General features: G+C 40.9%; 1 protein-coding gene across 5 annotated transcripts in view; it reads right to left on the reverse strand.

The window, feature by feature from the left end:
* Positions 1-269: 269 nt before the first annotated feature.
* The window catches only part of CKAP5 (cytoskeleton associated protein 5), a 106,914-nt gene continuing 94,114 nt past the window's right edge, over positions 270-13,069 (reverse strand). For 3 of the 5 annotated variants that reach the window (XM_029207980.1, XM_029207982.1, XM_029207981.1), the window contains exons 36-44: positions 8,565-8,744; positions 7,895-8,082; positions 6,854-6,929; positions 5,935-6,123; positions 5,705-5,842; positions 5,193-5,276; positions 4,939-5,098; positions 1,153-1,304; positions 270-998 (exon numbers count right to left, since the gene is read on the reverse strand). In XM_029207980.1, coding sequence (XP_029063813.1) covers positions 753-998; positions 1,153-1,304; positions 4,939-5,098; positions 5,193-5,276; positions 5,705-5,842; positions 5,935-6,123; positions 6,854-6,929; positions 7,895-8,082; positions 8,565-8,744 — 1,413 coding nt within the window. In that variant the 3' untranslated portion in view covers positions 270-752. The remainder of the gene's footprint in view (positions 999-1,152; positions 1,305-4,938; positions 5,099-5,192; positions 5,277-5,704; positions 5,843-5,934; positions 6,124-6,853; positions 6,930-7,894; positions 8,083-8,564; positions 8,745-13,069) is intronic. The other 2 variants (XM_029207985.1, XM_029207984.1) reach the window with 1 other exon arrangement.

The raw sequence follows: 13,069 nt of genomic DNA on the forward strand, positions 1-13,069 counted from the left end.
TGATGATGGGATGGAAGTCGTGACCAAAATCTCAAAACAGGGAAGAATGAGATTTCTCTGCTCCCCTAGGAGTTGCATGCAGAAAGCAGGAGAGGTGAGTGCCTATTATTCCAAAGGAGTGAAAGGACCAAGCCTGTGAGCCAAGAAAAGGTAGAGCTCCTTAAGCAGCAATTATGAACCTTTCTCTAACTGGCTGAATACCCAGCTGGTCCCAAGAACAGGTGATGGAGAGCTGCCCAACACTCCCAGATACGGAGCATCTTGGGACACAGTTATAGTTAATGCAAACTTTATTTATAAAAGACTCTTAAATTAGTTGTATCATGCCATGCATTCATATAGAATACAGTGACCCTTCAGGGCTACAAGGAGAAGAGCTCACAAACTCAAAGGAAAACTAGTAAAGCGTTTCTAATAGTTAAAAGCTAGGAAAGATTAGGACAATTTTACAAATGAGCAATTAAAAATAAAAGAAAAAGGATATGGAAACTAGTCTGAGCTGAGAGAAGGGCAGCTGTTTACAGGTCTGTACACTAAAACTAAGACACAGACAGTCTTCTAGAGAGGCAGGATGCTGGCGGAGAGAAGCGGAGGATGTGCAAAGACTTGTGCCACAACGACTCCTCCCCCAGGTCCACGGTATGATACATACAACCAGTTTGTGTACACTAGGCCTGCCAAGGCCACTTTAACTATGAGGACTCCTAGTTTAGTAAACTAAAGCTGCAGGGTGCCAGGGGAGTGGGGCGGCTTCATTTGCGACTGCTCTTTATTCTCTCCAGTCTTTTTTTCAAGTCATCAATGTTAGCTGTGGAGGAGGAGGATGTAGTCATGGTTCCTGAAGAGTGAGTCTGGTTGGAATCCAGATCTGAATGCTGGTGCTGCTCCCGTGACTCCCGGAGCTGCGAGAGTTTGCTGTGCAGCATGTCTGTGGAAGAAGCAACAGTAGGAACTGCTGGTTTGGAAAGCAAAGAGGTCAACGGAGGTCGGTCATCTTGCTGTTGAGAGAAGAAGAAACATTGTCCAATCAGGTCAGGATGTGGCTCTGGAGCAACATACACTGAGGCTGGGAACGCTGCTCCTCTGGCCAGCCTGTCCCTGACCTGTTGGTCATCGCCCTCCCTGCCCCACACAGAAGGAGAGGAGCAGTACCTTTGTATTGTCCAGACCACATCGCTGTCGCAGGATTTTTAGCCTTTCCAGGTAGACAGATGGTCCCACCTCTTCTCCATTTGTGTTACCTATGGAGGACACTGTGCTTGTGGGAGTGGGCACACATGTGACTTCCATCTGGGGGGAGATGCCTAAGTAGGAAATATAGAAGGAATATTCAGATATACACACCCCCACCCCGACTGCCCTCGTTAACCTCCCACCAAAGGGAACAATTTGGCCCTTGAATATCACCACTATACTTGAAGACTAAAAAAATCCACAAGAATCTACCTGGAGTTCATGATAAAGGGTGCTCTTAAATATACAAGATACGCTTAATGAGAACTTCCAGAACTGATAGAGAAGGGCACTGAATGTTAAGTTGGACCATCCATCTACATCCTGAGCTATGCAAGGGTTGTATTCTTATAATCCCACGGCTGACCTGGGCAATCCAAAGAGCCTAAGCTACTCCTGAGTATATGGTAAGTGCCCAAGTGAAGAACCTAAGAACTTTATTTTATTTTACTTTTTTTTGAAGAATTATTGCTATTTCATCTTTATTTTTTTGGGCTGTGTTGGGTTTTCGTTGCTGCGCGCGGGCTTTCTCTAGTTATGGCGAGCGGGGGCTGCTCTTCGTTGCAGTGCCCACGCTTCTCATTGCAGTGGCTTCTCTTGTTGCAGAGCACAGGCTCTAGGCATGCAGGCTTCAGTAGTTGCAGCATGCGGGCTCAGTAGCTGCGGTGCACAGGATTCAGTAGTTGTGGCTCGCGGGCTGTAGAGCACAGGCTCAGTAGTTGTAGCACATGGGCTTAGTTGTTCCGCGGCATGTGGGATCTTCCCAGACCAGGGCTCGAACCCGTGCCCCCTGCGCTGGCAGGCAGATTCTGAACCACTGCGCCACCAGGGAAGTCCCCCTAAGGACTTTAAATGTTTGCAAGAATTAGACTAGGTTTGGACCAGGTGATACACAGGGCAAAGCTCTTATTCAAACTGGGGAGGACAGCAAGGAGCTCAAGGCTACTGTCTCTTCATAAGGAGGAGGGGTAAACTGCGGTGTCCAACAAAGGAGGGGTAGGAACGGGAGCATCCGAGATCAATATTCTGGCAGCAGAGGGGAAACCAAAACCAAACCAAACCAAACCAAACCGAACCAAAATCCATCACAGTTCTAAATTTCTGAGAGGGAACAGTCACAAAATGCAGGCATTTAAAATATCCAGTTTGATATCAATGAAAAGGCATTATATTAGTCAAAAGATAAAGTACTGGGAAGAAGAACGGAAAGTGAAAAGTAAAAGAGGTTACTCTAGGGAAAAAGGAATCTTTTAATGTAGAGATGAGAACACTCTGAGAGGGTGAAAAATGAAGACTAATGCAAAAGGCAGCAATAAGAGAAGACTGAACACTTTAAGGCATTCAGTTACCAGTGGGGTTACACGCTTGTGTTGCAAATGTTGAACATCACAAGAAAGGACTCTGGAAATGAGAAACAGAGGCTCTACCCTGATCAGCTCAACAATGGGATGTCCATATGTGGCTACTGGACACTGCTCGCTGTGCTTCAAGAAAGAGACTCCAAAAAAAAACAAAGAAACAGACTCCAGGTCTCGGAGAGGGGTAATTTAAGGTGTTGAAAACAAGAACAACTATTGGAAAAACAAACAAACAACAAAGGGACTTCCCTGGTGGTCCAGTGGCTAAGACTCCACGCTCCAAATGCAGGGGGCCTGGGTTTGATCCCTGGTCAGGGAACTAGATCCCACATGCATGCCGAAACTAAAGATCTCACATGCTGCAACGAAGATCCTGCACACGGCATCGAAGATCCTGCGTGCCGCAATTAAGACCCGGCACAGCCAAATAAATAAATAAATGTTAGAAAAATATTAAAAAACAAAGAAAAAACAAGAACAAAAAGAAACAATGTAAGAGAATACAATTGACCCTGCAGCTTAGAAAGACACATGGTGAGAGAGAACATGACTGGAATCTGAAAACCACAAAGGAACAGTTTCACAGGCAAACAAATTTTAGAATGTAAGAGTAGGTGAGCTTCACCAAACTCAGAAAGAACTAAATGCAGGACCAATGTGAGGGCTGTCCTCTGCATGATGAGGGAACTTCAGCAGTTGGGCCTTTTTTTTGGTTTAAGGCTCTTGACAGCTATTTTTTATAACTGATACCTCCTAAATCTTCCTTTTGTCCCTAGGTCCCTGAGCAGTAACTCTCCAGTATAGGCGTTTTCACTGGGGGGACAGTAATATTTCAGCTTAACATTAGGATAAGCATTCACTCATATATTAAACAAAATACCTACTGAATGCCCACCACGTGCCAGGCAACAAAACGGACAAAAGTCTTTACCCTTGTGGACTGACTGACTGATTTGCCACACAGCTTGTAGGATCTTAGTTCCCCGACCAGGGATTGAACCCAGGCCCTCAGCAGTGAGAGCACAGAGTCCTAACCGCTGGACCGCCATGGAATTCCCACCCTTGTGGATTTTTAATTCTAGCAGAGACGGACATCACACAATTAATCTAATAAACATTATGTTACATGGTGTGTTAGAGGAGGTTATGTACTATGGGGGTGTGAGGGGTAGGTTGCAAATTTTAAATGAAGCCTCACTTCATTTAAAATGAAGGCAGTGACAAAGATGTGGAGGAAACAAAGACTGTCCTGGAGAACAGCAGTCTACACACAAGAAACGGCCAGTGCAAAGGCCCTAAGAAGGTGTACGCCTGGTGCGTTCCAGGAACAGCAAGGGGGCTGGTGAGGCTGAAGTGGAACAGAAGTCAGAGAGTAGGAGAGACACAGTTCTAGAGGTATCAGGGGACCACATCATGTCAGACCTCACAGGCCTTTCTTGTAAGGCTTTTTGCTCCGCTGAGTGAAAGGGAGAGCCTTTGGAAATGTTTGAGGCACGCCGTTTCGATGCTATGTGTGGAAATGACTACAGGGAGGCGAGAGTGGCAGTGGGGAGACGGTGCAGGAGAGCGCTGCAATCCACGTAAGAGAAGATGCTGTTCAGACCAGGGCAGTGGCAGTGAAGGAGATGAGAGGTGTGGGTGGATTCTGTGTGTTCTGTAAGTAAAGCCAAAAGAATTTCCTGGCAGAGGAAAAGAGAATACTCAAAAGTTGGGGGTCTGAGCAAACTAGAAGGACAAAGTCGCCATCCAGTGAGATGGAGGAGAATGCAAATGGAGCAGGTTTTGGGGGGTTATCAGGAGCTCGGTCTTTGACACGCTGAGTTTATGATGTCTACTATACCAGAAACCCAGCGAGGTGTCACGCACGATCTATCAGCAGAGATCAGGAAGGAGGTCTGAGCTGGACATCGGACAAAATTGGGCTTTGCTGGCATAGAAATGGTATTTAAAGTGATGAGAGTAGATGGATTAGTTAAGGGGATGAGAGTAAGAAAGAAGAGATAATCATGGACGGAATCCAGAGGGACGTCAACATTAAGAGTTCAGGGAGAGGAAGAATCTATCAGAGAGGCCACGGGGGAATAGCAGCTAAGAAGGAGGAAAGCAAGAGAGCACAGAGGACCAGGAGCCCAGGGGAGGAACTGTTTGAAGGGTAGAGAACACTGCCATTGCCAGACACTGACGATGGGTCGAGGCAGGTGACTGAGAGTTGACTACTCTCTGCATCACTGGTGACCACTAAGTACTGAGGTGCACGGACATAAATGTAAACCCATCAAAAACCTCCAGGGGCTGATGCTAGGAGCTATTTTGAGCTTATTCCTGGAGCTACCAGAGGAAACCATACCTGTTGAAATGGGAATACGGCCTTTGCCCTCCCTCTCCATCTCAATCACCCGAAGGCCTCTCTCAACATAGCTCTGGAAGAACTGTGAGGAATTTTTCAGAAATGGTTCAATGTCAGCATCTGAATATTTCTTCTTATATTCATATAACTCTGCTAGGCCCTGGTTAACAAGAAAAAGGAAGAGGTGGGGATGGCTGTTAGTGACTCTTTTCCATAAAGCAGATCCCTTTCCCTCTCACCTCTTTCCCTCTCACCTCTTTAGTGTTCTCTTTAGAGCCAATCTTCTTAAAAATCTCAGCTAAGAAATCATTCACTTTGGCCTTTGATGATTTTTCATCCTAAAGACACAAGAAGGAATGATTGGTTAGACCTGAGTTATTAATTAGGAACCAGTGGTTGGATAAAAACTGAAAATATCTCAAAATCCAGACCTTCCAGGTATGTTCCTACAAATAACAGAAGCACCAGTGCTGCAGGGGCTGCAGCAGAAACATTAACAATCTCAGGTTTTCAATTAAACTTGATAAGGAAAGTCCCTCCCTAATTAGAGCTCACAGTGGATTTATCTAGGGACCAGTACCTTAGGCACAGACACAGAAACCTTTCTTAGGAACAAAAAGCCCAAGCTTATAGTTTATATTTGAAAACGTCAAGGTGATTGGACCAATCCCTGAGCCTTCATCTTAGGCCCTGAGAAAGAAAGGCTCCGGTGGCTTATCCCTTTGACAAGATCACATTCCTCAATCTTTCAAGACAGGACACTCACGATTCGAGATGCTCCCTTTTCTGTTTCCTTATCAGACTTGCTCCCGGTCTGGTCCATACTGTGCTTCATCATCCGGCAGAGGTGGGCCTCCAACTCTGACTCATTCTTGTTGTCAATCATCGTTAGGTGGTCTAGGATCTGAGGAAGAAACGTGCACATTCAATGGCAGCGATGCCGTATCTGTGACGTTCTCTCAAGTTCCCTTGGGAATGGTTGCTGTTCTCACTCACCTTGGGCCCTTTTAATTTGCATAAAGTGTGCAGCAGCGTTTTTAAGGTCCTTATGGGAAATTCACTTTTGCATTGCTTTAGTTTCTCTTTGGGGAAGACCTTCATGAAAATGTGTATATCCAGAAGAATTCTGTCCAGATTAATGCTGTTGATGGTATCAGGCAGTAGTCGAACCATTCTCCAGAGACACTATTTAAAAAAGAGACACTATTTAAAAAAGTTAGAAGGAGTCACTGAAGAATGAGGATAATCTCTGTCACCATTCATTTCCCCTAAGCTCTGGGATCACTTCTAAAAGATGGTCAGGGATATGAATGTAGCACCTCATCTTTCAAGTTCAGCTGCTAAACACGAACCGTTTTATTTACTTCAACCATGTCACTGGCTAACGTGTGACAAGCCATTTACCTGACCATCTCCATTCCTCCTTCCCACTCCCTAGAGATGGGGCCCTAAACAATGAGAAAATGTGGAAATTCTGTCTTGGGTTTGTTTGGTACCTGAGAGTAGAGTAGTTCATATTACCTAATCAAATCTAACCCGAGGAGACAAAATGCTTTACACTATTACAGTATAATAACAGTATTATAATGTTACAGATATGTTCATTTGCAGTCTTCCAAAAATAGACCAAAATATTATAAATCTATACATATCTTTTCCCCCAAAAGAAATGAAATTTGTCTCATCAAACTTCTTGCCTTTTGATTCTAGGAGAACTGGTGAGATATTTACAAAATAGCTCTTCCTTTTCACTGAGGCCAGGAATTTTTTAGGCCTGAGCTAGGGGTATAAATTGGAGGAAGGGAAAAATGGAGAGCAAATATATTTTATAGGTGTGCCTTGACTGATCTGAGTTAGTTCCAACTCCTCTTTCCCCACACTTTGAAAGAAAGAGATCAAATTATTTCAACTTCACCTTCATAACAAGCTCTGAGAATTTGGGAGAACTGGCTGTTGCTAGCAGGCTGTCTTGGAGCAAAACAAGTAGGGCGCTAGAAAACAAACCCAACACAACAGCATTAATAAGTTTCAAACCTGCTTTCCAATTAAAATCAGTAATTGAAAGCCAAGTGTAAATTACAATAGCCAGATCATGGAAGCAACGTAAATGCCCATCAACAGACAAATGGATAAAGAAGATGTGGTACATATATACAATGGAATATCACTCAGCCATTAAAAAGGAACGAAATTGGGTCATTTGTAAGAGACGTGGATGAACCCGGAGACTGTCATACAGAGTGAAGTAAGTCAGAAAGAGAAAAACAATTATCGTATATTAACACATATATGTGCAATCTAGAAAAATGGTACAGGTGAACTGGTTTGCAGGGCAGAAATTGAGACACAGATGTAGAGAACAAACGTATGGACACCAAGGGGGGAAGGTGGTCGGAGGGTGGTGGTGGTGGTGGTATGAATTGGGAGATTGGGATTGACATATATACAACTAATATGTATAAAACAGATAACTAATAAGAACTTGCTGTATAAAAAATAAAAAAAAGAAAGCCACGTGTAAGAATTCTTTATCTGAGAAATTGAGAGCTCATGGATCAGGAATTGTCTTTGATTACTTGACAGTCATTAAGAAAATAAACATCATTTAAGCTCTGTAAGTTACCACTTGGTAAATGGTAAAGCTTGTCACTATTTTTCATTGTCACTGGTAGCTAAGAAAGAAAGAAATGTACATGAAATGTACACAGAAGAGAAGGTAACTGACAAGCTCCACAGTCCTACTCTAGAATACTCATAATAATGGCTGGTTTACTGAGTTGTTAACTAGCTTTAACTGCTGTCTCAGATTGGAATACCTTCTCTTGAGGAAGAGAAGAGTAATAAATCAACTTATCAGGCAAACCTAAGCTTACAACTGATCTAAGTGCCTCCTGGTTTCTATGGGTAGACAAAAGAGAGGGTGTTCCAGGCTCTAATGCTCAGAGTACAGATATACCTCAGGATGTTGGTCTGGTCTGACTTCTCCAGAACTTTCACCACCAAGAGGTTCACAGAGCGGATCACCTGTTGCCCTTCCTCCAGATCTTCAATTCGAGAATCCAGCATTAAGGTGATGAGGCCATGCATCAGGTCTTTCAGAACTCCAGTGGAGGCCTCTCGGGCGAGGCTTTCTATCTGAAACAGCTATCCAATCATAATTGTGTTAGAGAGGCATGAAACTCAATATACAGATCAAGGAAGATAAACATGGGTGGCATATTCTAATAAATAATTATATTGTATTTATAAAAATTCAGAGTATTAGGAAAAAATAAAAATCACTACACTCTCCCAAACCGCCAAGAATAGCCAAAATTAATTGGTGTGCTTCCTTCCTGTTATAAAAGTATTTTTAATGTGAGCAGTCATCTGTGAAAAGCCAGCTAAGGCCCAACCATGACTGATGAAGAAACTGGCAGGAAGCAGAATTTCAGGTAGTCTGTAAGTATCCTAACAATAAGGTAAGCTGGAGTGTTGCCCAACATCCAGTGGAAGCAGCCAATGGCTTACATGTAAAATTCCACACATGACATGTTTCACTGGAACATCTGAACCAACTCAGGCCTGAGAACCTGGGTGGGATGAGAGACTGAAGGGAAGCTCATGATCTGTGGAGGTGTCCTTACCGAAATCATGTTGCCGATGATACAGCTATACAACTTGATGATTTCATCCTTCTCCAATTTCTCATCTGCCATATGTGTGTTGTAGATGAGTCTCAGCTGCATGAACGTGGCTATCAGAAACTGATCAATATGGCCAGACATAGCTTCTGCTTTGTCTTCCTGTCTCAGGACCTCATCGATCTGATAACAAAAATCCAAGATGTATTTTCCAAGCTTCATACTTCTAAGTAGCAGGAATACACTGTAAGTCTCTGTAATATTTATTAGCAAAGCACTTCTAGCGCTTTTTTTAGCTTGAAAAAACCCAGTCACCTTACATATAAATAACTAGTCCTTAGGGACTCAATCATTCAACAAATATTTACAGAGCAAGACTATTAGGTGAATTAACTGCAGCTCCTATTCTAAGAGGCTCACCATCTAGTTTAAGGAATAATAATCCTTATGTTTAAATGCTAATTTATTAAAGAGAGTGGTTTTATACCCGTTATCTCATTTGATCATTCCAACAGCTCTAAGAGGTAGACAGGGCTGAGAGTAAGATCTTCATTTACCATACGAGAAAAGTGAGGCTCAGTAAGATCAGGCTACTTAGTTCAAACTCAAAACTCAGGTTTCCCACAACCGGATCCAGGTTCTTTTTGGTTCAGTAGACTGGTTGTCACTAATGGTAAAATGTCACTATGGGAAAAACACGTATTTCCTATTCACTACAGTAAAAAGATCTTTATTTTTATGATTACATAAATTACACCCTGAGACAATCGTGCCAATAATCTTCATGACCATCCTTTCATGCAGGGCTGCTATACTGCACAACTCCAGGGGTCACCATTTATACAGACTGCAATGTGAATAGTGCCCTCTGGTGTTGAGGAAGCCAGTGGTCCTACTTTCATTTCTTTATGCATGTATACCCATAAGCACATACAATTTTATATAACTGGAACTGTTTAACAATTCTGTTTCAACGTGGGCAAAAAAATATATATATATATTTTTGGAGGGGGGGCTTACTCTTTTTCCAAGGTAATTAACATCGACAACCTGATATATATTCTTTCATGTTCACAGAATCATTTATAACCACACATAGATAGGGTCAAGGTTTAGGGCACTGTTTATTCCATAATAATATTTATAGTACATACACTTCTCTGCATCTAGCCTTCCTAACAGAAAATTATGTAAATCTCTAAAGTCAACAGAGACGGTTCTATTTTTAAAGGCTGCGTAATAGTCCACATGTGCACACACCAAAACTTAATCATTCCCTGACTGTTTCAACATGTTTCCAGTTTGGATATTTTGTCCACTATAAATAATGTTACAATAAACATCTTTGTGTATATATATCCCAAGGTACTTGTGTTTTAATTTCTAAAAAAAAAAAGTGTGCCAATGGGACTCGCCATGGGTCCAGTGGTTAAGACTCCACGCTCCCAATGCAGGGGGTCTGGGTTCGGCCCCTGGTCAGGGAACTAGATTCCCACATGCAGCAACTAAAAGAGCCCGCATGCCGCAACTAAAGATCCCATGAGCTGCAACAAAGATTCTGCACACGGCAACGAAGATCCCTGCGTGCTGCTAAGACCTGGCACCGTCAAATAAATTAAAAAAAAAAAATGCACCAAGGGTTTAACTTTTTAGGCTGAAGGATGAAACATTTTAAATTACTGTATAATAGATATTACTATATTGCTTTCTTTAAAAAGGCACTAACATGTAATTCACATTTCTATGTTTAATGTATGTTTTTTCAGCGTCTCTATCAGCTGTATGTTTTACTACTCATTTTACTTTCTGTCACTCTGATGGTTTAAAAGTGATTATCTTGGGAATTCCCTGGTGGTCCAGTGGTTAAGACTCCATGCTCCCAATGCAGGGGGTGAGGGTTTGACCCCTGTTTGGGGAACTAAGATCCCACATGCTGCACAGTGCAGCCAAAAAAATAATAATAAACAAACAAAATAAGTGATCATCTATTGTTACTTTAATTTGCGTTTCTGTGGCGGAGGAGGTGCTGAACATCTTTTCATGTGTTTACTGGCCAGCTGGATATCTTCTGTGATTTGCCTATTCATATCCTTGAGTTAGTTTTTTTTCTATTAGGTTCTCTTTTTCTCAAGAGTTAATAAGAGTTCTGTTTACTGTCGCTATTAATCCTTTATCAGTCATATGCAAATATATTCCACAATATAACACTCATTTATTGACAGTATACTGTAAATTTCTCCAGATTAAAATCTTAAAATTTTTAAATGATCAAATTTGTCTTTTCTTTTTAGGTTCTGGGTTTCCTTCCCTTTTTTTTTTTTTGCGGTACACGGGCCTCTCACTGTTGTGGCCTCTCCTGTTGCGGAGCACAGGCTCTGGACGCGCACGCTCAGCGGCCATGGCTCACGGGCCCAGCCACTCCGCGGCATGTGGGATCTTCCCGGACCGGGGCACGAACCCGTGTCCCCTGCATCGGCAGGCGGACTCTCAACCACTGCACCACCAGGGAAGCCCCCTTCCTTATTTTTTAATGCTCTCCCCAAATTCCTTGGTTATTTCAAAAAATTTGGGAGGGGGATCAGTTGTTTCAAGTTTCTACAGGGTTACATGTGTGTTATCTAAAATAAAAATCTCTTCCACATCTATGGTTGGTTCCTTCTTCATCCCTGATACTTACATTTTTGCTCTCTAATCAGGCTAGAATTTTTAATTTTAATTTTTTTAAACAAGAACCTGCTTTTAGATTTATTATCTTTAAAATCTATTTCATGAATTTTAGCTTTATTATTACCTACTCTCAAATTTCTTTTATTTTTTATTTTTTGAATTTCTAAGTATAAGTTCCTTTATCCTTTCTTCAATAATAAATGCATTTCATGCAATATATTTTTCTGAGTTCAGTAGCTTCAGAGTATAGTTGTAGAGTGAAATGCTTTCCTTCACTGCTAAGAGTTTTTTTTTTTTTTTTTTGATGAAAGAGTTAGTTAGGAGGGTGTTTCATACTTTCCAAGTAGCCAATATTTTTGTGATATTAATATCATTTACTAAAAATTTTGTTGGGTTATCAGCAAAGAATTTGGTCAGTATATCTTTTGCTTTTTGCATTTATTAAGAGATTTTTAATGACTCCTCTGCTCTAAGTTTCCTTTAGATGTGAGTCTATTTCTGGGCTCTTTGTTCCATCCCAATGGTCTGTCTGCTTTTCCCTGGGCCAGTACTACACTTAATTAATTACAGTGGCTCTATAATCACTGTTGATACCCAGTGATGTAAATCCTCTCCACTGAGTTTTTATTTTAAAAAACTGTCTTAAAATAAAACTGTCTTTGCTATTCTGAGGCCCTTTGATTTCCCATATAAATTTTAGAATCAGCTTCTCAACTGAAGAAAAAAAACCTAAGATTTTGATTGGAATGGCATTGAATTTACAGATATTATTTGAGGAGAAGCTGGCATTTTTATAATCCTGAATCTTGAGAACACAGTATTTTTCTATTTATTTGGAAACACAACAAAATAATGTCATTCAACAAAACTTAAAAATTTTCTCTGTCAAGGTCTTACATATTATACACTGCTTGATCACTCCTAGGTACTTTAATTTTTTGTTGCTCAGGGTTTTATTTTTTTACTACGGTAAAATATATATAACTAAAATTTACCATTTTAACCACTTTTAAGTATACAATCCAATGACATTAAGTATATTCACAATGTTGTATAACCATCATCCCTATTTCCAGAACTTTGTCATTATCCCAAACAGAATCTGTACCCATTAAATAATAACTCTCTATCAACCCTTTTGCCCTTGGCAAACTCTATTCTAGTTTCTGTATTTGACTATTCTAGGTACCTCAAATAAGTGGAATCATATAATGTTTGTCCCTTTGTGCCTGATTAATTTTATTTAGCATAATGCTTTCAAGGTTCATCCATGTTGTAGCATGTGTCAGAATTTCATTCTTCTTTATGACTGAATAATATTCCATTGTGTATATATATGTATATATAAATATATATACACATCACATTTTGTTTATCTGTTCATATGTTGATGGACATTTGGATTGTTTCCACCTTTTGGCTATTGTGAATAATGCTGCTGTGAACATTGGTGCACAAGTATTTGCTTAAATCCCTGCTTTCTAGGAGGGGATCTGGGGATCTTATTGTAATTCTATGTTTAACTTTTTGAGAAACCGTTAAACTATTTTCCACAATGGTTATACTACTTTATGTTCCCACTGGCAATACACACAGATTACAGTTTCTCCACATCCTGGCAAACACTTGCTATTTCCCATTAAAAAAAAAAAAATCCTAATGGGTGTGAAGTGGTATCTCATTGTGGTTTTGATCTATATTTCCCTAATGACTAATGATGGTGAGCATCTTTTTACTTGCTTATTGGATATTTGTATATCTTCTTTAGAGAAATGTCTGTTCATGTCCTTTGTCAATTTCTGAACTGGGTTTTGTTTTTTTTGTCATTGAGTTATAGGAGT

The sequence above is a fragment of the Monodon monoceros genome, unplaced genomic scaffold (assembly GCF_005190385.1).
Source record: "Monodon monoceros isolate NGI ecotype Baffin Bay Population unplaced genomic scaffold, NGI_Narwhal_1 Super_Scaffold_7, whole genome shotgun sequence".
NCBI lineage: Eukaryota > Metazoa > Chordata > Mammalia > Artiodactyla > Monodontidae > Monodon > Monodon monoceros.